Source organism: Etheostoma cragini, chromosome 16 (assembly GCF_013103735.1).
Source record: "Etheostoma cragini isolate CJK2018 chromosome 16, CSU_Ecrag_1.0, whole genome shotgun sequence".
Classification (NCBI taxonomy): domain Eukaryota; kingdom Metazoa; phylum Chordata; class Actinopteri; order Perciformes; family Percidae; genus Etheostoma; species Etheostoma cragini.
The window spans coordinates 3,466,514-3,492,063 of NC_048422.1; the positions used below are offsets into that span (position 1 = coordinate 3,466,514).

Here is a 25,550-nt window from a genome sequence, read left to right on the forward strand (position 1 = left end):
AGACTTCTGAGATTAAGTCTGAATTCTGAGAATGAAGTCAGAACTCAAATACAGTTTTCACCAGTAGCCCTCATCCTCTTCCGTAAGAAATAGACCAAAAGCTCCATTAGCTCCATTAAGAGATTAACAGATAAAAGACCCGGTGCTGGACAAGAAGACAACGACCCAGAGTGAGGGGGGAAGAGTTTGTGGACCGGCTCAGACTAATTATCTGTTGCTAGGGAAACTTAGTCTCTGCCTTGTGATCCCACAGATCTGGAACTCTGATGCTTGACTAATTAAAACGTACTCGTTAGAGATAGTACTATCGTCTCATAGACTCTGGTGTGGGATCGGTACGTTTTTAGGGGCACACAGAGGGTTTCCCCCAAAAGTCTCTGACAAACTGAGATTCCTGAGTCTGTCTTTGAAGGACTGTCTCTGATGTCTCCGCTGTGTTCAATGTTGCACCTGTATGTTTCCACGCTCTCTGTCTCTCTAATAAAACATCTTCAGTCCTTCTCAGTTATGAACTGTGTCAAAAGAGCTCAGGATGAATGGATCAACTTTTAGATAGTAACTGTAACTGTAACTGCACCCACATACATGTACTATCTATCTATCTATCTATCTATCTATCTATCTATATATATATATAGTACATGTATGTGGGTGCAATAACAGGAGACCTATTGGAGAGGTTGCCGAGCTCAGATAAAAGGAAGGTGGTCGTGATGAAAGAAATGTGCATTTAATACAAGATTTTATAACTCTATAATAACTCAAAAACATATTTATTATTACAGACAAAATTTAAGCTATTGGCTTTTTATTATATGAACACTGGGTCTGATTACAGTGACATAAACCATGTGAGAATGTGTATATATATATATTCAACACCAGGACAAGGTATGGCCTGTGTGTGGATAGTCTCACATTGCTAGACCTTCTGTCCCAGGGGCGTGTCAGTGCTGGAGTGCTAATCTATTCTGGGATGGGGGGGCAACTTACTTAAGCCTGTCTGAGTAGACTCAGTACTGTCTGCTGCTCCATCAAAGCAAAGGTGATGTGGATTGGTAAGGGGGGAATCACTGTCAGAGGCTCTAAACAAGCTCATGCTTCCTCTTTAACACTCAGCTAGAGAAAGATAGCAGAGGTAGGCTATCAGAAGGGGAGGGACATCTGGTGCGTCTCCCCCATAGACCATTACTATTGTTATCAATATAGTACATAGTATATACATTATATTTGTATATAGTCTATGGTCTCACCGAAAAATATGTTGGTCGAGCTGGACTAGTGTGTGGATAATGACATCTCCAGTTTTATAATCAGCAAGATAAATTCTGTTTTTATGTATGTACTGTGTGTATGTATAAATATATATCTATTTTTACATACAGTATATTAGGGAAGTATCACTCAACTCATGATTGTATACGATTCATGATTTTAAATTTACAATACAGACAATGAGCTACAGACATATCTGAAATGTATTGATTTACAGTATTTATACCGACAAAACAACCTTTGGACGTACATGGGGCTTTTTTTTTCAGCGGCACCGTTGCTCTGTCGAAGTGGGATAATTCCTAATTTCTGCTTTTCTAACTCAAACATCAGGTCTAATTTCCTATAAATGAGGTTTATTGACCATAAATAAATCACAAAAATCACTGTGAAACTAAAGTTAATAATAATAATGTTAATAAGTTAATAAGTTAGTGTTACGTAGTGTTGAAAACGTCAAAAAAAGTGACAAACATTGGAAAAAAAGCGTAATGGAGATTTGTCCACCCTCCATACCAGCAGGGGGCGGTAACGCGCCAGGGTGTTGTTTATGAACCGCCGATAAACCGCAAAAGGAGTCGCCTGCGTCACATGTCACAAGACTGTCAACAGGAAGAGTTTTCTCTCGGTTATTGTTGTTGAATACATCTTAGTACATTCAGAATATGACAGCGGAGCAGACTGGGTCTAAGTTAAGTTGACTCCGTTCTCAAGGGTTGAAAGTTTTACGGCGGCACGCGTTGTTGTCTTGCACGACGAACCGAACTCCAGCACCAATTCTCCCAATTGAAGATAATCTTGGTTTCACACCGAGGTATGTACACACATACACACGATTTAAAGCCTTTCTTGTATAAACGAGATCCGCATGTCGTTCGGCGTACATATAACCTTTCAAGTATTCTACAAATTCGTCTGAATACCCCAAAAATATGATTACATCGTTGGTTATGGCGGCAACGTTAACGTTACTCGTTGTGGAAAAGAGGAACCAACGTTAACTGGAGCTCCTGGATACTCCAAATTTAACAGATATCTTGAATTTATCAAATTTCGCGACGTTACCAACGTTTGGTTTTTGCTAAGGGGGCGAGTAAAATGCGAGCGTTTCCTTATTAATACGTGTCGGGTTTTATGATATTTTTTTGAATAGAGTTTGGCGTTGAGATTAGGAAGCAAATGGAAAAGTAAAAAACGTACATTTCCCACGAGAGAAACCGTTACATTCAGACAGACAGCTTTTTATTCAGGAAGTTTAACACCCTAGGCCTATTAAAGTCGATGTATATACTATACTACTCCTGATATAGCCATACAGCCCTTCCAAAGCATTTAGACAGATATAGCTTTTTACTAGGCTACTGCTGCACCCTTTCTTGTTGATAGATATTAATTAGTCAGGATTGAAAAAGTTCACTTTGAGCATACCTTAATTACTTTTTCTACATATATTCCCCCAAAATATGTTTAGATTTATTTTTCACAAGACCAAAAAGTGCCAAACTCCCATCACATGTAGTCGTTTTCTATTGATAACATCTGGAAAGCCTACAAGAGAAATCTGTCAATACATTGTATCAGCGAGGCTTAGTTTACTTAACCCTCATGCTGTCCTCAGGTCAAATTAACCCGTTGTCCTATATCAATGTTCTTTTTAATTACCCAAACTAACATGATTGATTCCACACAACGCTCGTTGGCAAGTACAAATCTCTACTTTCATTCCTTTTGGGGTCTTATTCAGTTTAATAGCATTTGAAGCCAAATTGAAGTGTTTTTGAAATAGTATTGAGTAAAAGTTGACATATTCCAGTCTGTGATTATTACCCTGACTTCCTTTAATTATAGTCTGAATGATTCCTAATTTCTACTTTTCTAACTCAAAAACTAGGTATAATTTCCTATAAATGAGGTTTATTGACCATAAATCACAAAAATCACTGTGAAACTAGAGTTAATAAGTTAGTGTTACGTAGTGTTGAAAACGTCAAAAAAAATGACAAACATTGGAAAAAAGCGTACAAATTGTTGGACAAAGGACCAAAATGTGAGGAAAAAGTGAAAGCATTGATAAAAAGCGTCAACAAAAGTGTTTATTTTCAATTTTGACGGGACGATAACACAAAGGTTAGCGTAAAACAGGCCACTGCCTACGCTTGAATTCACGATTTAAGTGAGCTTCGACTTGGAAACAAGTTAAACCTATTCTTACTGCACTGTCTATCTGATTTGGACTATTTCAAAGAAAACATGGACTTTCAGGAACCGATTGGAGAAAAGGAGATTAATTGACGTGTTTTATAAATGAAAATAAAACCTTCTAACCAAATAAAGTGAGATTCCTCTAAATGTATCTTGCCTCACTGGCCAACTCTGGGTCAAATAATATGTCACCAAAGGTAAAGAAAAAATGTATGTACTGTACAATACAACAGTGACTACTATCAAATGTACACTATTATTCCACTATTATTCCGAATATGACAATATTCCCGAATTTGATTCAGGTCATGTAAACAGCATAATCTGGTTGAATATTCCGAAAAAGGCCTTTTTCCCAAGATGGCATTTTCCAATTAAAGCTCTAGTGCGATGTTTCTGTCGCCCCCGGGAGGAATTCTATGTAACGACATGGAAAGTGCCGGCACATCCACATGATACAAGCCTTCCGGGATCGCGGTCCAACAAGTCCACCACTGCTGGTTCATTTTAAAAGAATCATGTTTTGCGCGGCTGCATGTAAACGGGAATATTACAGGGATAATAACTTTAATTAGCCATGTGAACAGATTAGTTGGAATATGGTCTTTTTCTGGATAAAGGCTAAAAAACTGGAATATTATGTGCATGTAAATGTCAACGTCACCGACATTTATATGGTCAGAATAGTTTGAAGTGAAGGATTACACATGACTCAGACCAGTGTATTATGTTGTGCCCGGCAGGGTCAGAGGTCACCATGGGCTCGGCAGTAGAGAGGACGGACGAACACGTGAGAGAGTATCTGATCTACCGCGGCTTCACCAGCACCATGAAGCACCTGGACACAGAGATCAAAACCGACAAGGAGAAAGGCTTCAGGGTGAGACTGCTGGACATACGGGTGGAGAATTTGTCTGAGGAATTTGTTTTACCGTAGTTTTAGAGACCGACTCTTTTGTAAAGGTAATTCTTTTGGGGGGCGTTTGTGCCTTTCTTCATCAGGACAGGTTAGATATGAAAGGGGAGAGAGAGGGGGAAGACGTGCAAGTTGGATTCCAGCCCTGGGCCTCCGCGTCGAGAAATAATAGAGGCTTCCGTTTACCCCGGAAGCCAAAGCGGAAAACAATGTCACACCCGTGTTAAATGCATTCCATGTCCAAGTTTCTAGCCAGAGTTAATTAAACAGGTTGGAAGGGTTTTATTTCAGTTGGTTAACAGCTGGTCTGATTTGCATTGAGAGATGATCTTATGGAAAGTTCCCCATGCTTATCTCTATGTATGGTGGAGGGTATGTGATGATGGGGGGGCTATTTTAAATCCAAAGGCCAAATGACCTTTATCAGGATGCATAGTATCCTGATCCATGAAATAACTGGCCCTATAATAATTAAATAACATAATAATATTAATAATAATATTTAAAATGGGCCGGCTTCAAAGGGAATTTAACATAGGGGGGTGTATACTTATGCCACCTTTATTTTAAAGAAGAACATTTATTTATTTACAATACATTATTCATTCACAAAGAAAATAGGTAATTATTTTTTAAAATAAGGCATTAATATCAATTTCCAAAAGATGTTTTTTTTATTCAACTTTAGCGTGTGTGGGTAAACCTTCTCAATTATTGAGACATACAAAAAGCGGGTCAGCAATTTTAGCAAGCGTTTGATTGCTGAAATAGCCAATACAGGCTTTTCTATTGATTATTGATACGTGTATGAATAATTTTGGACATGCCACTTTTTGTTCAAATGTAAATTAAAGATGAGTAATGATTTTTTCCACAGTGATGCCTCTTGTCCATCGTCTCATCTTCTGGGAGACGCATGTGTCTTTTCTAATCAAGAAAAAACTTGCTGGTTGAATAAAAGTAACTTTAAATCCAAATTTGCCAGGGGTATGAATACAGGCTTGACTGTATGTATAATATAACGAATACATAAATAAGAATAAATAGATGGATAAATAAGAATTGCACATGAGAGTGGGGCATGGTTGAGATAAAGATGTCTTCCATCTGCAGGTGGACAAGATCATCGATCAGCTGCAGCAGTTCGTCCTGAACTTCGACCTGTGTGGTCTGAAGGAGTACTGGCTCTACCTGGACAGGCGGCTGTTCTGCAGACTGGAGGATGTTTACAGATCCACAGTCAACAAACTGAGAACCAGCCTGTACAGATACTACGTCATCAACACCATCCAGGTAACACCCTGTAGAGCCAAGGGCCCCTTCTCTGAGAGAGAGACGGAGCAGGGACCCCTTACTATGTGTTGTATCAAATCAAGTTGCATATTAACCTGGTCCTACGGTAACGTGTGGGGCGGCCTAACACCTTTAGACATGTATCTTTTTAGTGCATAGAGCATTAAATATTTATTGGTAGGAATTTATAAATCATGTTTTAATGTTAAAAATACACAATGGCACAGTGAATCCTCAGCTGACTTACCTTTACCTATAGGTCAGAGAGCCAATCATCAGTGTTTTCTTTCCCCGCAAATAGTCTGATTTTATATTTGCTAAGATAAGATGTTGGATTCATGTTGATTCACATTTTCATTTTTGAAAAAACTTTGAAAAGTTGCAAAGAAACTCTTGTCTAATACGAAACGTTGCCTACTGTTACAGTTATTTTTTGCAAGTTGGACAGTGTGCGGGCGTTTCCTTGCAGCGTTTGGATCACTTATCCCCCTCCCTCCGACCTGACTCGTGTTATAGATGTGAAGAGAAAAAAAAAAAGGTATGGACCCCTTGTTGATGTTTCTCCGTCCTTAATGCCTTCTAGAAAGGAAACCTGGAGAAGACTCAGGAGTTTTTCCAGAAGCAGGCATTGGAGCTGCAGAGTCAGGTCGAGTGGCGCGATTGGTTCATCCTGCCGTTTATCCCCACCCCCGAACAGAACCCCGCCTTCTCCCCGTACTTCTCCCGCCAGTGGTCCGACACCTTCCTGGTCTCACTGCACAACTTCCTGTCTGTGCTCTTCCAGTGCATGCATATCCTTTAGCTGAATCGCCAGCTGATTGCAGTTTTAGTGATAAGTGATAGGGACGTAGCTGGTTTCCAGTCCTTAACCGGTTGTCACCCCAGCCGGCCCTGCTGAGTTTTGATGCCGAAGTCCAGAAGATGACGAGCCTGACAGAAGAGAACGAACAGCTCCGCCAGCTGGTGAGAATAAAATGATTTTTGTTGTTGTTGAAAAACGTCTTTCCAAGTCCCGAAGACGAATACACACTGCCTCCTGTTAACCCAGGCACACACGTGCCCAGTATACGAGAATGTTCCGGGGATATATATGCAGAGATTAGTTCTTCTGGAGCTAAAAACACTTCGAGATCGCCGCTTAAAAACCAAAACGTAGCAATGTAAATGTTGTGATCTCAACAGTCTGCTCACCTTTGTGTTGTCTTCTCTTCAAAATATGAAAATCAACACTTTTGTTGGTGCATCTTATCAATGTTTTTTTTAAACACTTTTGACTTTAAAAAAAAGGGTTTGTCACTTTTTTTGACGGTTTCAACACTACGTAACACTAACTTATTAACTTTAGTTTTACGGTTATTTTTGGAATTTATGGTCAATAAACCTCATTTATAGGAATTTACACCTAATGTTTGAGTTGGAAAAGTAGAAATTAGGAATTATTTAGACTAAAATTAAAGGAATGAATGTTGATATTTAATCACAGACTGGAATATGTCAACTTTTACTCAATACTATTTCAAAAACACTCAAATTAGTTTTTCAAATGCTATAAAATTGAATAAGACACCCCAATATTAATGAAAATAGAGAGATATCAGAATCACTCATGTTATTTTGGGTAGTTAACCCTCATGTTGTCCTCAGGTCAAATTAACCCGTTAACATGTTCTTTTTAATTCCCCAAAATAACATGATTGATTCCACACAACGCTCTTTAGCAAGTACACATCTCTACTTTCTTTCATTTTGGGGCGTCTTATTCAGTTTAATAGCTTTTGAAAAAAATTGAATTGGTTTTTAAATAGTATTGAGTAAAAGTTGACATATTCCAACATACATTCCTTGAATTTTAGTCTAAATAATTACAAACTTCTCCTTTTCTAACTTAAACATAAGGTAAAATCTCCTATAAATGAAGTTTATTGACCATAAATTCCAAACATAATTGTAAAACTAAAGTTAATAGTGTTGAAAACGTAAAAAAAAGCAATAATGTGATGAAAAAAGGGACAAAAACGTGAGAAAAAGCATCAATAAAAAGCATCGACAAAAATGTTGATTTTTAATTTTGAGGGGAAGACCACTCAAGGGTTAAAGAGAGTTGTTGATATAGGAAAACAGGTCAATTGTCCCGAGGACAACCCGAGGGTTAAATGGTTTTCAATGGCTCATTGTTATTGGGGTATATTTTTTGTTCCTGTTGTATCTAACCTGTGATTCTGTCTTATCTCGTCCAGCTGTTTGTCCTGCAGACAGAGAGTCGGGACCAGAGAGAGGGAGACGTGATGGTCCACCACAAGCTGCCGGTGTATGTCCAAAACATGGACCGCCTGGGAGACACTGAGCTGTGAGACACTTACTCCTCTGTCTTTACTGATGACTGACTGCAACTAAGATGGCTGCCGTCCTGTCAGGTCTTTTTTTTTTTTTATGTGCAATGGGTTGATTTAAAGACAGTGGAAAGCATAACCAGAGTTATTTATTGGAAAAGGAGTCTCACATGGCTGTCTCCACTGACCCAGAGGGGCTTTGCAGTCTTTTGGGGCACCCAAGATGGCTGCCATGCTTTAAATAAAATGGAAGTGTTAGTTTTTAGATGTGTTCGGCTACATTTACATTGCCACGTTTTGGTTTTGAAGCGGAGTTTCTAGCCAAAAGTAATCTCCGTGCACACGCAGCTCCAACAGAAGAACAAATGTCCGTTTAAAGTAACACGGCCAAACCGCATATCTCATCGGCATTATCCGACAGGAGGCTGCATGTGTACTTTGCCCATTGTTGGTAGTTGTCACGGTAATATTTGGAGCTTAGTCTCAGAGAACAAGATGGCATGATCCAATCAGGCGGTGACGCTTTGGCGTCAGTCGCGGTGTTGCAGAAGGTGTCTGTTCTTGGCCGTTGAGACAGCAACACAACCCCGCAGATTCCAAACCAAAACGGGTCGGAAGAGTTTTCAAATGTCTCCGGTTTAGAGGCTCTGAAACGCCAGAGCAGGAGGAATGAGAGGGGGAAACGTAACAAAAGATTTTAGTTTTTAAACCAAATGTTAACTACTAGGGTGAACAGTAGGGTTGCTGGTTCAAGTCCACATACGGACCAAAGTATGGTGGTAGCTGGAGAGATGGGCACTGCCTGGGCCTGGGCACTGCCAAGGTGTTCTTGAGCAAGGTATTGAACTCCAAACTGCTTGGGGCACCTTTCCATGCTTAGCCCCCCCCCCCCCCACACTCTAACATCTCTCCATTAGGGCATGCATGTGTACTGAGTATGTGTGTGTGTAATTCAGGCCTGTGTAGGATGTGTGTAATAACAACAGAGTGTAAATTGTAATTTTTTCCGTGTGGCACTAATAAAGGATATACTAATCTTAATCCTAAAACGTAGCAATGTAAATGTAGCCTTAGAATGGAAGAACAGATGGCGGCCATCTTAAATCTTCTCTCTAAATGGTCTTTCCATCCATTGCGGTTTTGCGTTTTTTAAGCCGTTTTAATTTATTGTTTCATTTCGTACCACCAAACACGGGAAATGTTACTGGTGTTAAAACTTCAGCATGCTAGCTTGGTTAATTGACCTCAGTGCATTGCCTGACTGCATTTGTTTACTGGTATTTCATTTTAAACGTTTTACCCTAAAGGCTGAAGCCCAGTTCAGACTGAAGATTTGTGACAAGTTGCAACCAATTACGTCTGCAACGTTCTGAAACCTGTATCTTTACAATAAGTTGACTAAATGGGACGGTGTATGGTCTCCATAGCAATAACTCTCTGTACTTCCATTCTAACTTCCAGCTTTTACAGCTTCATTGCAGCTGGATATAATGTGTTGCGTCTTAAAACATGAATGAGGATAGAGATAGAGAGATACTTGCTACAGTTGCACTTCTAGTGATGAAACTGTAGAAATGTTTTATTCACTGCTTTTCGCAACCCCCCCCCCCCACCCCCACACACACACACACACACACACACACACACACACACACACACACACACAGATGACGTCTGTCATGTTCTAAAACCAGCAGTGATGGAAAAAGTATTCAGATACTTTGGTGAAGTACTAATACCACACGGTAAAAATACTCCTGCATTGAAAATGTTACTTCAGGAAAATGTACTTAAAGTATTAAAAGTAAAAGGGCTCAATGAAGAAAAATCCTCACATTTTAAAAACTGGAAACGATCCAAACAATTCTGTCAATCAACTACTGCTGACTTTACACCAAAAGAATTTTCAAGCGATTCCACCGTTGCAGACTAATTTCCAATGTTGGAATAAAACCCTGAGAGTCTTGCTAGAGTTGGACCATACTCCCATCTTCTCAATCGTTCAGTGTAAGGTCATAAAACACAGTCCGTATTTTTCCTGTCTTGACTTTCCGACAAAATCAAACAAAATCTTAGCTTTGATGTCTTGGCAGTGAAGTTAAATCACGTGAACATTGTCAACAACCAATGGGTGCGATCCCTCCAACACCAAAGAGGAAGCAGCAACCGTCTAGAGCCAGTGTTGTTTATGGTTGCTTTTGTTTTTGGCGCCGTACTAAGCTAAACAAGAGGGAAAGTTTCAGATTTTCAACCCTGCTGAAGGGCGTCATCCAATGGGAGTTTTACCAGCGGATAAACAAGGTTGTCCGGGTACTGGAGACATTCATCTGCACGTACGGCAAAGCAATAAATCAGCAAACCTTATCCCTAAGTTACTAGCGGTAGCTAGCTAGCTTGGGTATATTTTTCAAAACAAATCTAGTTGTAGTCTTGCAATTTGTGACCGGCAAGATCTCCAGTCTATACATGACAGTCTTTATTGGTAATGCTCACAGTCTTCTAGTGTATGGTAGGCATAAGTGTTTAATCGGCTAATCATTTCAGCTGTACTTGTAGGCGTCCGTATTGTTAGTTAGTTTGATTCATTATAAACCATTGTATTTCCTAAATTACATGTGCTTTGTGTGCCAAATTCTTAATTTGTAAAGTATCTACTAACTAAAGCTGTCAGAAGAATGCAGTGGAGTAAAAACTGTTGCGTCTTTACCCTGCAACGTTTTAAAATGGTTTTGTCTTGGTGATACTCTTTGGTCTGAACTGGGCTTAATATGTCAGTTGTATAGCGTAGAAACCCTCGCCGAATTTTCGACCATAATATGGCTGACCTCCTGCTAAATGAAAGGTGCTAAAGTTCTTTGCTAGTGAAGTACTAAGTATGATTTGCGTTATGAGATATCTCAGGATAAGAAAATATTTTTAGAATAAATTCTGAGTAATGACAGGGACGTCAGATGTATTGAGACAAAAATAAGAATTCTGACTTAGTTTTGAGATTTTTTTTTTGATGAGGAGGGAGGAATGTGAGGAATTCTTTTTCATAATGAAGTGAAGTTTTCATTCAGAAACCTTGTACATCTTCATCACTTTAAGAGAACTTTGAGGCACTTTAAATGACAAAACTCCAATTATTTTCTGTTTATTCATATAAAATATATATTTAATAAACTTTTAAACTAACTTATTGTTAATGATACAGTTTTTAAGCTGTTTTACAGTGTTTACTGTGTGCTGTGGTGTTCCCAAAATAAACAATTCACCTGATGAATTGTTGTTTTTTTGTCAATACGATCCATTTTTAAATTTTCCCTCACATGCTGAAAGAAGAATGTAGACTTGGCTGACAAATAAAGTACACTTCAAAATGAATAGTAACATTTTCACATTTTTGGTATGCCAGTAGATAAGTAGTAAAGAAGTGATTTAAAGGCACAGTACTATAGTACTGGAGTGATTTGGAGAGCCTTTGTACCTCAGGTCATTTGTGACTTATTGTCACAAATCTCGTCAAATCTTGAATCTAGTCACAGGAACAGTCTGAGGACCTCGGGCTGTTAAGGGCAGATTAACTCTGATATATTTTCTAAGAGACAGTTGAAAGAGTGCAGTGAAATTAAACTCAAAATTGCATTTTTGGAATATCAAAACCGGTCGAAGGTATTTCTCAAACAGAACTGGATGAGCTTCCTAATGTTGTTTAAAGACAGATACAGAGCAGCTGGGCAAGCCACAGCAGACGGTTTGTACAACAAAATGTCAGCTCCACTGAACGTTGACCCCAAATACGCTGAGCCCACATCACGTGTCCAAGGAGATTCACGCTATAGAAGATGGGAGACGTCATTGGGGTTAATATGTTAGGGTAGACAAAAATGATTAAGAGGTAAAATTTTAATTGTAACTCGGGCAAGGATACAATAATAAACACAATATCAAGATTGTCGACATTTCAGGGTAGTCTGCAACATTGTTTTCTGCGCTTCATTCTATCCAACTATTCGCTGTTGTGCATTTGATCTGAAACATCCTAACTGGAAGCCAATTTAGTATCCTGTATGATTTATAAGACCTGATCTGATCTGATCTGATCTGATCTGATCCTACCCTATGTATGGTAGAAAGAATAGCATCCTTAGGCTCAACCCCTATATAGAGTTTAGGGTCATCGGCATAGTAATTGAACAAATCCTATGCATGCAAATAATGACCACTAGTGGTAACATTTACAGGCTAATTTTCAAAGAAGCCTTTATAGCATCCTAATTTATAGCCAATAAATGAAATTTGTATTACAATATTCAAAAACAATTAATTTTGTGTGTTTTTTTCAGCGTTTTTTGTCTCTGTTTTTGTAATTTCTTCCCAAGGTTTCGGTCACTTTTAAAAAATGCCATAACATTCAATTAAACAACCAAAACTCAGTGAAAGTAACATCGTATGGCATCCATGTTATTTTTTGGCAATTTGGTTGAAAGAAAGCCATATTCCTGATATTGAAAATAAAAAAAGCGGGTCAAATTTGACCTGAGGACTGCACAAAAGTTAAGAAGAAATGTCACAAAGTGCTTTTTCTTTCCCCAGCAGTGACCAACAAATATCACATTTATTTATACCCAATATGTAATATTGTCATAATCACAAAATGTGTAGAGCAACTCACAGCTTAGGATGCAACAGTATCAAAATATGCAGCTCTTAGATAAATAATATTTGGCAGTATTAAGACTGTGATCTGGACACCAGCTTCTGCTAAACAAGACTAAAAGAAACAGGACGGCCCAACTATCTGAGGTTCTATGTGTGACAGTAGTTTGAATGCATTTCAAAGTTGCACTAGTGTTGTCAACTGTTTAGGCTAGCTTGGCTAGCTGCGTCCCTACAGCTAGCCAAGCAATTCCATGAGGCTGTAATTAATTGTTAAGAAGGTTACAAGCTATTGAACAACCCTGCGTTGACCTGCTGGTGGCACTAGTTAAAATGTCAGACGATCAACAAAGACAGTTGGCTTTATGTACGACCAACATTGTCTTTCTTAGGGCCACGCTGCTAGCTTAGCTAAAACAACTGTTGATGTGTTTAGTTTGTCATCGTGGCCTTTCAACCCACTACAAAAAATCTCGTCTGCTTTGCTGACCAGATATCAGATGTCCTCATCTTCGTTCTTTGTGCTTTTGGGTTGGCTGTTGTCTTTTTGTGATTCACGCCGTCACCTTTGTTGTAAAGCTACACCATTACTACTGCTGTAATATAATGTATAGTGCTGGGTTGAGCTTTTTTCTCTAATCTTAACCAAACTTGTTACCTGTATCCACTAAGGGACAACATCCCTGGCAACAGGAGGGTAAAGGTTTTTAAAATATGTCTCCATAAAGATATGGATCTCTAAGCAGTTTTTTTTGCCAGTAGATCAGGTTTAATTTTGTATTTAGAAACAGCTACAGTGAGCTAATTTAGATGATCACTCAAACCTTCAACACGTCACTGAGGTAAGTGACACCTGTTACCTGTTAGTCCTGTTGTATAGAAAACCACAGCCGGGCTGCGTCACAGGTTCTGACAATGGCTTCATTCACAAATTGGCACCCTTGACCAATGGCAAACTTAAGACTACTGACTTTTGCTAACTTGAAATGCTACTGACACTGACTAGCACTAGCATGTTTCTGTCTGGCTGGTGCGTTGGCTGTTAGCTTTCCAGCTACAGCAGGTTACGACTAACTAGTATTGTCGAACTAGCAAGTAGTTCAACAGTCAAGCTTCTACCACCACCTATTTTGAGATTTTAAATAAAAGAAAAAGTCACAAACAATATTAAATGCAGTTAACTGTTCACACAACATAGTAACTGTTTACTAGTCCATACTTTGTCCACAGCAATCCAGCCACAATCAGTCTCAAAACGTCCCAGTTAGAGAGTAAATGCCGTGAACATAAAATTATAAATCTTTACAATCATACCCTGAAAGAACCAAGCGGGCCTTCCTTGTTATAGGATCCAAATTTTCCTCAAAATTTGCCTTTTTTGAAGCATGTAGCTTGCTAGTTTGAAGTTTTGTTGTTGTTAACCCTAAAAATAGCAGCAGACCAAAACATCAGATCTGTGTGGAGCAGTGATGAGACTGTAACCTTTCTCACATTAATACTTGAAACAAACAGAAATGTCGTATTTTCATCATCGTTTTGTACGTTGTTTTCCATTGTTTGAGGCTTGACCGGCACTCTTTTAAAAGTTGTGTCCTCTTGTTGCAGTCTCTACTTTTGCAAGGGTTTAATGTCACCTGACTGGAGAATCTCATGCCAACTCCATGTGTTCACATAACAGTAGTGGATGGAGAGTGTATTTATTCAGAATTTCTTTAGCCAATTTTCTGGAAATGTTTTCAAAATGTTGGCTACATTTGAATGGAAACCTAGCTAATGGCGATGAAAATGTACAGCAAGGGGTCTTTATCCTAAAATGTAGGCAATACTAAAACAAGGTCTGCATCAGTGACACACATAAAGCCTTATATTTAACCCTTGTGTTGTCCTCCCAGGTCAAAAACGGACAAATATTTGTATTATATATATATATATATATATATATTTATTAACCTTTTTCAGACTTATTTTTTTTAGTTTTCACTAACACCACCTTACAACCACTAGTTTTACAAAATCTTTTGGAATTCATGGTCAATAACCCTCATTTATATAGAATTACACCTAATATTTGGGGCAAAAAAAGCAGAAATTATGAATTATTTTGACTTATAGTTACGATCAGAGGAACGAACAGATGAGTTTTGTCAGGAATGAAAGTGATCAATAGTATTACATTAGTATATATGTGTGTGTATATACAGTGAGGAAAATAAGTATTTGAACACCCTGCTATTTTGCAAGTTCTCCCTCTTAGAAATCATGAAGGGGTCTGAAATTGTCATTGTAGGTGCATGTCCACTGTGAGAGATAGAATCTGAAAAAAAAAATCCAGAAATAACAATGTATGATTTTTAAACTATTAATTTGTATGATACAGCTGCAAATAAGTATTTGAACACCTGAAATCAATGTTAATATTTGGTACAGTGGCCTTTGTTTGCAATTACAGAGGTCAAACGTTTCCTGTAGTTTTTCACCAGGTTTGCACACACTGCGGAAGGGATTTTGACCCACTCCTCCACACAGATCTTCTCTAGATCAGTCAGGTTTCTGGGCTGTCGCTGAGAAACACAGAGTTTGAGCCCCCTCCAAAGATTCTCTATTGGGTTTAGGTCTGGAGACTGGCTAGGCCACACCAGAACCTTGATATGCTTCTTACAGAGCCACTCCTTGGTTATCCTGGCTATGTGCTTCGGGTCATTGTCATGTTGGAATACCCAGCCTCGACCCATCTTCAATGCTCTAACTGAGGGAAGGAGGTTGTTCCCCAAAATCTCACAATACATGGCCCCGGTCATCCTCTCCTTAATACAGTGCAGTCGCCCTGTCCCATGTGCAGAAAAACACCCCCAAAGCATGATGCTACTACCCCCATGTTTCACAGCAGGGATGGTGTTCTTGGGATGGTACTCATCATTCTTCTTCCTCCAAACACGGTTAGTGGAATTATGACCAAAAAGTTCTATTTTAGTCACATCTGACCACATGACTTTCTCCCATGACTCCTTTGGATCATTCAAATGGTCATTGGCTAACTTAAGACAGGCCTTGACATGTGCTGGTTTAAGCAGGGGAACCTTCCATGCCATGCATGATTTCAAACCATGACGTCTTAGTGTATTACCAACAGTAACCTTGGAAACGGTGGTCCCTGCTCTTTTCAGGTCATTGACCAGCTCCCCCTGTGTAGTTCTGGGCTGATTTCTCACCTTTCTTAGGATGATTGAGACCCCACGAGGTGAGATCTTGCATGGAACCCCAGTCCGAGGGAGATCGCTCTTTGGTCTTGGCCATGTTAGTAGTTGGATTCATACTGATTGTATGAGGTGGACAGGTGTCTTTATGTAGCTAACGACCTCAAACAGGTGCCTCTAATTTAGGATAATAAATGGAGTGGAGGTGGACGTTTTGAAGGCAGACCAACAGGTCTTTGAGGGTCAGAATTCTAGCTGATAGGCCGGTTCAAATACCTATTTGCAGCTGTATCCTACAAATAAAAAGTAAAAAAATCATACATTGTGATTTCTGGATTATTTCTTTTTTAGATTATGTCTCTCACAGTGCACATGCACTTACGATGACAATTTTAGACCCCTCCATGATTTCTAAGTGGGAAATGTTAATGGGTAGAACTGGCCCAAGGTTCTGTTCTGCTCTTACCAGTGAATCTCTGCATGCTCTTAAATCTTAACAAAATTAGAGAAGGGATTCATTTTTTTCTTATTTAGTGCTTTGATGTTAAACCTTTTTTCTTTTTGCTCCCCCCTTCCCCCCACTCTCTCAGGGACTTGGTGTCGAGCCAGCGCCCTGTCAGCACCACCACCACTTCTTCCAGAAACTTCTTCTCTACATTCCTGCCGCAGGGCAAACGCACTCCGAGTAAAGGGCTTCAGATCACCACTGGGGCCTCGCCAGGCCAGTTAGCAGTGGGCAGGAAAGAACCACCAACCAACCCGGTAAGAGTGGGGCATGTTATCAAAAGATTTAAAGCTCATTGGGATTGAAAACAAGGAATCATTTTTTTAAAACTTTAAAGCAGGTCACAGCAGCAGCTGAATTCCAAAATGTGAAGTTGCGTGGATGTTTTTAAAATGAATGTGCAGGTGTTCCAATCAACGGCCACTGAGCTAAAGCATTATCAGCTGCAGTGCCTTTAATGTCCACCAGCTGCGGCTCTAAGAAAACACCGACTGTATTACTGTATGGGAAACCCCTTAACCCTCTTGTTGTCCTCTGGACAAAGTGACCCACTTTCAAAAAGTTTCTATATTAGAAACTTATGTTTCGTTCAACTAAATTGCCCCAAACATTACGTGGATGGTTCCATGCAACGCTCCTATCAAGTAAAATAAAGGATAAATAATAAATAAAGAAATCAGTTTGCTACTTTCATTGAATGTGGGTGTTTTACTAAATTTTCTAGCATTTGAAGAATAAAAATGATAACAGAATGTTGAAACAAATTTGTTGGAAAAAGCTTTCAAAACTTCAAAAACAACAACAACAAAAGTGTCGGGGTGTCAATTTGTGTCAATTTTAAATTTAAACCCTCAAAATCAAAAAGTTGCATGGTCGACGGGAAGAAAACACAAGGGTTAACAACTTCCAAACCAAAAGTCAAAGTCTGGACGTTTTTTACAGAAGTTTAGCTCCCGAGAGATTATTGGCCTTCTTATTTTGTCTTATTTAAGTCTGATTGGAGATTTTGAAAATGACCATCCCTTCATCATCGATGTTTCAGGGGCATGAAACTCTAAACCTAAAGTGACCATCTCTCATTGGCCGTCCTGATCTTAGATTTGTTAGAAAGGCATCTCAGTCTATCACACAATCACAAAGGCACACACTCCTTTGCCCTCCGAGAGTGTGGCCTTACCAGGCTTTAAAACTTATCTTTGAAGACCTGTAGGGAGCATCACGGATGTTCCAGTTATCCTACAAATTAAAGCTATAACCTCTGGCAGCCATTTTGTTGGTTCCCAACATAATAAGTGTCTGATAGATTTATGACCTGAGAGCCTCTTCTGTATCTTAAATGATTTTGTTTTTTCTAGCATGCAAAGTGCAAAGAGCCTGTCCAAGCTAAGGAGGTGAAGCCAGTTTCCAGTCAGGCATCAACCAGTGAACCTGCAAGCTCCCAGTCCCAACAGTCAACAAACCAGTTAACAAACCAGCCTTCAAACCAGCCGTCACATCCCAGACACAAGAGAATTCAGGAACATGAGAAAGAAAGGAAGGAGCTTTTCTCTAAACCACCATCACAGGTACCCTAAGGGCCGGACAGCAGCTTGGTGCATTTTTACAAAATCAGCTTTCCTTGTTCAGTCAGTTTATTTTAAAGGAATAGTTTAAGTTTTGCTGGGAACGCCCGCCTCCGTCGCACACGTAACTCGCGCACCTACTGACGCAGCGCTACTTTCAGTGAGTCTCTGAAATCTGGTTCGGTTGTTCTCTATATAGTTCACTATTTAATGAACACTGTATAGAGAATAGTGAGTGACAAAAAAAACAGCTTCTCTGAGCACACAGCCAGACCCACTGAGCATCAAATATGCTAAGTTGAGTTTATGTGGACTCTAAATGAGCCGAGTGAAATGGATTTGAGGATGCACCAGCATGGAAGTCTAGGCTGTAGCCATAACCCAGAATGGAGTTTACTTTATTAGGGCATTCCACAAGTGGGAAGGATTTGACTCCTAAAAGTGAGCAGACCAAGGCGATGAATTAGAGACTTTACTTAGGCATGATCAGCTGATCCATTCAAATGAAGTTCATAATGTCTGAAGTATAGATTTTGGGGACTGGCTTCCATTTATACTGACAACATGCTTCCACGTGTATTTTTTTAGACACCAGAGAAGAAGGGCGAGGCAGGTGAGGTAGAGCTTCTCGGCGAGACCCCCGGCGATTCTCTCGACTCCTGCTCCAACAGCAGGAGTTGCGGAGCAGCAGCGGAGGGAGGAGGTCTTTCAGTGGAACAGCCTTTCATCAAACTCAGCCAGGAGGAATACGGAGAACACCACTCCTCCATCATGCACTGCAGGTCTGCCTTCCAAAGCCTTCCAGTTTGGGATAAGTGACCCCACCCCTTCCTCCTCACAGGATCTCACACATCTATGAGCCTGCTTGGTTTCTCAACAAGTAACACCATCTGAAAAAATGAAGATTTTAACTAGCGGCACCCCTGACTAGCTGACACACGACTAGAAAAAGGTCTGGCTAGTCCACACAGCATTCTGGGATACGAAAAAAAGTGCTCTGGTTTTGTGGCATTTCTTTTGACCAATCACACATAGTTATGGGCCAGGGGTTTCCGTGGGGTCTTAAAAATTTCACAATCAAAAGTTTAGGCCTTAAAATGTCTTAAATTTGCTGAAGTGTTCTAGGTTTTAAATAATTAGGTCTTAATTGTCTTACGTCCATGCAAAGCTACCTCTAATGCTCTTTGTTATTTATTATGGGGTGTTATTATGGGGAGTCCAAATATAATTTCGCTGTATTATGACTACGAATGAGACCAACATGCAACTTGTATTGCAGCCAATCACCTCTCTTTCAGATTGTAGCACAGACATAGTTTTAATTAATGAATTAATTTAATTTGACTTGGTAAAGCCTGCAGACACTCTGTGTGCGGCGCTAAGTGTTGGTTGCAGCAACTGTGCCTCTGCAAAATAGCTTCGGAAAGGACCCAGTTTTGGCGGAACATGTGTACGATCTGAGGAGAAGATAAACACAGTCCTCAGAAATTTACCGGAGTTTGGAACACCAACACAAAGAAAGAGGACGATGAGGGACATCCGGCGGAATTTCCGGCGGCACCGGAGCAATCCCGGAAGCGGAACGTCTGCGATGTAGACAACAGAAAAGATAATATCAAAATCTAAAACACTAATTCTTTTCTCTTTTTTGCATTTCTCCTTCTTCCAGGGTCGACTGTTCTGGTCGCCGGGTTGCCAGTTTGGACGTAGATGGGGTCATCAAGGTGAATCTGCATCATTTATCTTTTTTGGTTGTATAAACAGTTGGTTACAGAGCATTCTCCTAGCGTGCCCCTCATCTTTGGAATGAAAATGGAATAAATCTAGATTGAAAAATCCCCTCTACTCATTAGACTACAGCCAACCATTACACACCTTCCTATCTGCGTCCTTCACAAAGCAACCTTTTTCACTTAATATCTTATGTCGCTGGTTTTGTATTATTATTACAGCGTTAATGCTGTTTATTTCTTGCTGTCTGTTATTACTGTGTTCCTGTAATTGTAAGGTGCACTGAGACAGTGTCTAATGGTGATTTTAATTGATTGATTTTCCTCAGGTGTGGTCATTCAACCCCATCATGCAGACCAAAGCAACCATCATGTCCAAGTCCCCTCTGCTGTCTCTGGAGTGGGCCACCAAACCAGACCGACTGGTACGGTAAAACAAACGGACTGCACATAACTGAGTACAGTGACACTAGTCTCGCTTTGCCAGACCCTCCTTCGCAGCGCTGTGGAGGAGGGTCTGGCTAGTCCACACAGCATTCCGGGATGAGAGAAAAAGCACACTCTGGTTTATTGACATTTCTTTAAACCAATCACAGTTGGCTTGGGCGGCGCTAAGCGCCGTACGGAGCTGTAGTTTTAGTCGCGCAACCGATAACTCAGATTGGACAGATAGTCTAGCTAGCTGTCTGGATTCACCCTGCAGAGATCTGAGGACCAGGTAACCATAGTCCTCAGAAATCCACCGGAAGTTAGATTGCCAGCACAAAGAAAGTCCAAGGTAACGGATATCAGGTCTAAATAAGTGAAACCCTGCGGAGTTTCCGTTGACAACGTAGTAATCCCGGAAGTGGAAGGTCATGGTAGAACTTCAGACATCACCACAAATTCTTGAAATACATGTGGCACTGCACCTTTAAATAAATAAATAACATGGGAAAAATGCATTTAACACAAGATGTTCTGCATAAAGCGTAAACATGTCATTTGTAAAACTACCCTGTATGTGACTGACAATAACAAGCAGTGGTGGAATATAATCAAGAACATTTACTCAAGTACTGTAATTAAGTACAAATTTGAATTACTTTACTGGAGTCTTTTCTTTTCATGCCACTTTCTACTTCTACTCCGCTACATTTCAGAGCAAAATATTGTACGTTTTACTCCACTACATCAATCTGACAGCTTAAGTTACTTTACAGATTAAGGTTTTTGCACACAAAACACATTTTATAAGATACAATATATTTTATTTATCATAAACTGAACTTCCCAACAATATGCAGGTCTACAAGCTGAACTGATTTAAACACTTTCTAAAACCAGTTTCTAAAATGTGTTTGGTTTTTCTGCATTGAGTACTTAAACTTTTAATACTTTAAAAAACTTGACGCATTGTGGGAGTTTCCTCCCATTTTGGGACTTCATTTTGTGGTCCCTGGTTTAAGGTAGGTTGTAGTAAAGGTTGGCATCTCAGGTTAATGTATGTAGGTCAATCTAATCAACCAAAACTCTGTGTGTGTTCAGTTGTTACTAGGCAGCGGTGTTGGCACAGTGCGGCTGTATGACACGGACGCAAAGAAGAATCTTTATGAGATGAACATCGATGAAACTCACCAACGGTAAACCTGCTCTGTCCACAATACTGCATTTAAGTTCTTTTGTAGTTTTTTTTTTTTTTTTACAATTTCTCTGAATTGAGTGAGTTTCACTGGCCACCTGATGATGATGATGCTGTATGTCACTGTATTTGTACCAAGTTTGACTGAACAACAAAGGTTTGCTGTTTTAGGAGTTTAGTATCGCATTGACAGACCTTCCTCCACAGAGCTGCGGAGGAGGGTCTTGTTTGTTGGCATTTCTTTAGACCAATCACAATCGTCTCCTGCGGCGCTAAGAGCGGGAGGAACAGCCTTGGGAAGGAACTTGTTTTGATGGAAAATGTGCACGTAGGGAGGCGAGCTCTGGCTTCTCGCGTTTGAGTGTTTTACTTTAAAAAAGATCATAATATAATTTGTAGTCGGTTCTAGCTCGGAGGACATTTCCCAAATTGACCGGAGGTTTAGGAGTTTAGGATTCCACCTCTAAGAAAGCGGGAGGAGAGGGACATCGGGCTGACAATGAGGGACATTTACAATCCCGTAAATGAAACTTGGGCGATAAAGACTATAGGGAAGTAAATGCTGGAGCATTTGCTGGGCCATATAGGCAAAGTCTGAGACCTGTGGAAAAACAACATGCTTGAGTATTGCATTTTGTGAAGTAGCGCTTAATAATGCTTGTTGTTGAAGTACAAATTCTGATATTAGTGTGTCCCTCCTCTGTCTTCTAGGATCTTGTCTTTAGCCTGCAGCCCCAGTGGTTCGTCGTTCGTCTGCTCAGCTGCAGCTCTCAGTCGATCCGGAAGTGTTGACTCTGCGCCTCGACTCCCGATACCGGTGTCTGGACAGCTGCTGCTCTGGGACACCAAGACTGTCAAACAACAGGTAAAAAAAAAACAAGCTAGCTCAGGAATAGTTTTGGAGCTAATGAGCTAGTACATCGGAGCAGCGCTAACAGTTAATGGCTGCGACACACCAACCACATCGGCTGTCAGACAGTCGCACGGGGACCAACTCCAGATCTGAGCCGGTAACTTGCTAAAGGGCAATGACTGGAGAACCTAGTACATGTTTTTTGATGGTGGTGTTGGGGGGGGGGGGACCGGAGCACCCGTAGTAAACCCACGCAAGTCTGGGGAGAACATACAAACTCCACATAGGAGCGATCTGGATTTGAACCCAGAACCATGCTGTGAGGCCACAGTGCTGAACAGATTTTTGTCATAATTTGAATGAATGTTATTTACAAGTCATACAATCATTAATGCTATTATGTTAGCATGTTCACGGCTGCCTTGTAAGTACATTTGTTTGCGTAGCACTATCATGCTAATGTGCCAACATTGAGTGTGTAACTATGATCTCTATGGTAATGTTTAGCATGTAGTGTTCATCTTTTGGACCATTATTATCCCCATATCTGTGTCTAAAACATTGAAAAAGCTAGTGGAGATCATAAATAAATAAATAACACAAAAAAAGCTTAAAGATTCAACTTAAAGCTAAATAAGTTCAACTACAATGATTAGATCTAAAAAAAAGTATTTTAGTTAGTTTTAGTACATTAATATAGCTGAGGTTCTGCCTAAAGTGGCCCGGGTGCTGCGCCTAAACCTTATAATAACAGGGAAAACTGTCAGGTTCCAAACCTTAAATAAAAGCACACACTGACACAGACTTTGTCTTTTTGTTTTGCAAAGGGGATGAACAACTGAAATCATTCAGCAGTCTTCAAATTGCTCTTTCCCTGCTCTGCCTTTTTATTGAAGCTGAATGCATGGTAGTGAACACATTGTGTCTCTTCTATAACGGTGCACAGTGCACCATGTTTCTTCCTTACAACAGGACACTGCTACTGGGCAAGCTTTGGTCCAAAAAATTTGCTTACTTGAGCTCATACACACACACACACACACATAGTTTCACATCTAATCTCCCCTTTGCACAACATGAGTTCACACATATTCACATGATAACTATTTACAGTTCCCACAAATACCCCGCATAAGCTTTAGTTTATTTATTCCCTGTGACTGTGGTATAATTAGTGTGTTGTCTGTCTTTTCAGCTCCAGTTCTCTTTAGAACCTGAACCAGTAGCCATTAACTGCACAGCCTTCAACCACAATGGAAACCTGCTGGTGACCGGAGCTGCAGACGGAGTCATCAGACTGTTTGGTCAGTGTTTATCAGGAATACCACTAGATCCATTATTGGATTATTATTTTCCTCTGCCGACTATTTACGATCACTTACAGTGTGCGATCTCAGAAATGATGACAGATGGCCGCGTCATTGCTTCGAGAGTTCAAAGTGACGTCTTTCGAAATATGTATTTTTCTGACTAAGCAGTCATCAATCTGATTCATTCTTCACAGCAAAGACTACTAATAATGTACTGAACCGGCTCAGCACATCAGACCAGTGATTCTCAAAGTGGGGTCCCTGGCAGGACTTTTGGGGGGGATTTTGGAGTACTTTCTGTAATATTTCCGTAGGAATCACACAGTCCTCTGAATTCTCGGCTGTAGATATGCAACGGTACGAGAGCGCTATGAGCTGGAGGGCTCACGACGGAGAAGTGTACAGTGTAGAGTTCAGCTACGATGAAAACACCGTCTTCAGCATCGGAGAAGATGGCAAGGTGTGTGTTTATTTTGTAGAAAACCCATCATGATAACAGAATTTCTACAGATCATAATAATGTCTTTTCAATCTTGGACTTGGTATGTGTGTCTTTGTGTCTGTGTGTGTGTGTGTGTGTGTGTGTGTAGTTCATCCAGTGGAACATCCACCGGTGTGGAGTGAAGCAGTCGGATCAGGCTTTACCTCAGGACGCCACCGGGCCCTTCATCCTGTCAGGATACAGCGGATACAAACAGGTAGTTAGTGTTTCCATGGAAACAGGTTTAATTTTCAGACAGCGCTAGCTTTTTACATTTGAACTTTTATCATTTACTTCTCTTTTACTAAACCAAGCCAACTAGGATGATATCACAGTTTTAAAAAATAAGGTCACAGGAAAATAAGTCTTGCTGATGGAATATGAAGACAAAGAATAAAAAAATGTAATAAAATGAAGGTAATGACGCGTTGATGTCTCGACTTATTTAGGTTCAGGTTCCTCGAGGTCGACTCTTTGCCTTTGACTCTGAAGGCCAACACATCCTGGCCTGTTCCAGCACCGGAGGACTCATTTACAGAGTAAATACACCTTCATTAGACAATGATTTATCCTGAGGGAAATTGCTATATTTTTCCAGCTTCTTACATGGCTTTTAAAAATGTGTATTATTGCATTTTTTTTTGTATGGTTTTGATACATTCTGATTTTATTCCAGCTTTTTTTTTTTTTACACGACCATAAGTAATTATAAATAGTTATTGTAAAAGGTTTACTGGTTAACATTAACATTTTAATTTTAACTCTTCTGTTGTCCTCAGGTCAAATTTGAACCATTTTCAGAAATTTGGGTTACATTCAACCAAATTGTCAAAGAAAATAAATAAATAATAATAACCTGGATGGTTCCACACAACTATTACTCTTCACAGGTTAACTACTTTTCATTGATTTGGAGAGAAAAAATGGCAAAAAATGTAAAAATAAAATAAAAGTGATGAATGTTGGAAAAAGCTTCGGAAACACAGAAAAAAAAAATCAACATTAACATGTAAACAAACCTGTCAAAGAATCGTTAAAAATGTCAGAAAGAGTGACAAAAAACACGGGGGGAAAGTGACAAATGAAATGGAGATAAACGGGGAAGAAAGAGACAAGACTTTGTTTTGTGTGACGTGTTAAACGTCGTACAAAAAATGTTGAATAAAAAGTTTTCATTTCAAATTCTGCCCCGGAAAAAGAAAAAGTTGCATGGTTGCATTTTGTGTTCTGTTTTCCCTCGCTGAATCAAAATGTAGATTTTCGTTTAAACTGGTTTTATATCTTGCTTTCATAACGTATCTACATTTCACCTCCCTCTCTTCCCAGTTGACCAATGGGGAGCCGGCTCTGGAGAGCGTACTGTCACTGGGTGGGCACAAAGCGCCGGTGGTGACGGTTGATTGGTGCTCGGCGGTGGACTGTGGCACCTGCCTGACCGCCTCCATGGACGGGAAGATTAAACTGAGCACGCTCCTGGCACAGAAGTCCTGAGTGATCACCTGATACGCTTTGCTCAGTCGCTGATGAGAGATTATTCCATAATCTGATAAATACAGGATGTCATCGGTTTCATGATGTGAAAACTCACTAACCTGTTATCAATTCATATTAACATTAAAATCCCACTGAAAATTCAA

General features: G+C 39.9%; 1 protein-coding gene across 1 annotated transcript; it reads left to right on the forward strand.

Annotated features, from left to right (window-relative positions):
* Window positions 1-1,852: 1,852 nt before the first annotated feature.
* On the forward strand, window positions 1,853-25,550 carry wdr91 (WD repeat domain 91). Its single transcript, XM_034896570.1, has 18 exons — window positions 1,853-2,089; window positions 4,221-4,357; window positions 5,507-5,686; window positions 6,270-6,477; window positions 6,567-6,649; window positions 7,924-8,033; window positions 16,442-16,613; window positions 17,712-17,921; window positions 18,507-18,700; window positions 19,588-19,642; window positions 19,978-20,073; window positions 21,176-21,270; window positions 21,981-22,134; window positions 23,318-23,426; window positions 23,780-23,892; window positions 24,023-24,130; window positions 24,363-24,452; window positions 25,240-25,550. The coding sequence occupies exons 2-18, from the start codon at window positions 4,235-4,237 to the stop codon at window positions 25,402-25,404; spliced, it is 2,265 nt and encodes a 754-aa protein (XP_034752461.1). The 5' UTR covers window positions 1,853-2,089; window positions 4,221-4,234; the 3' UTR covers window positions 25,405-25,550.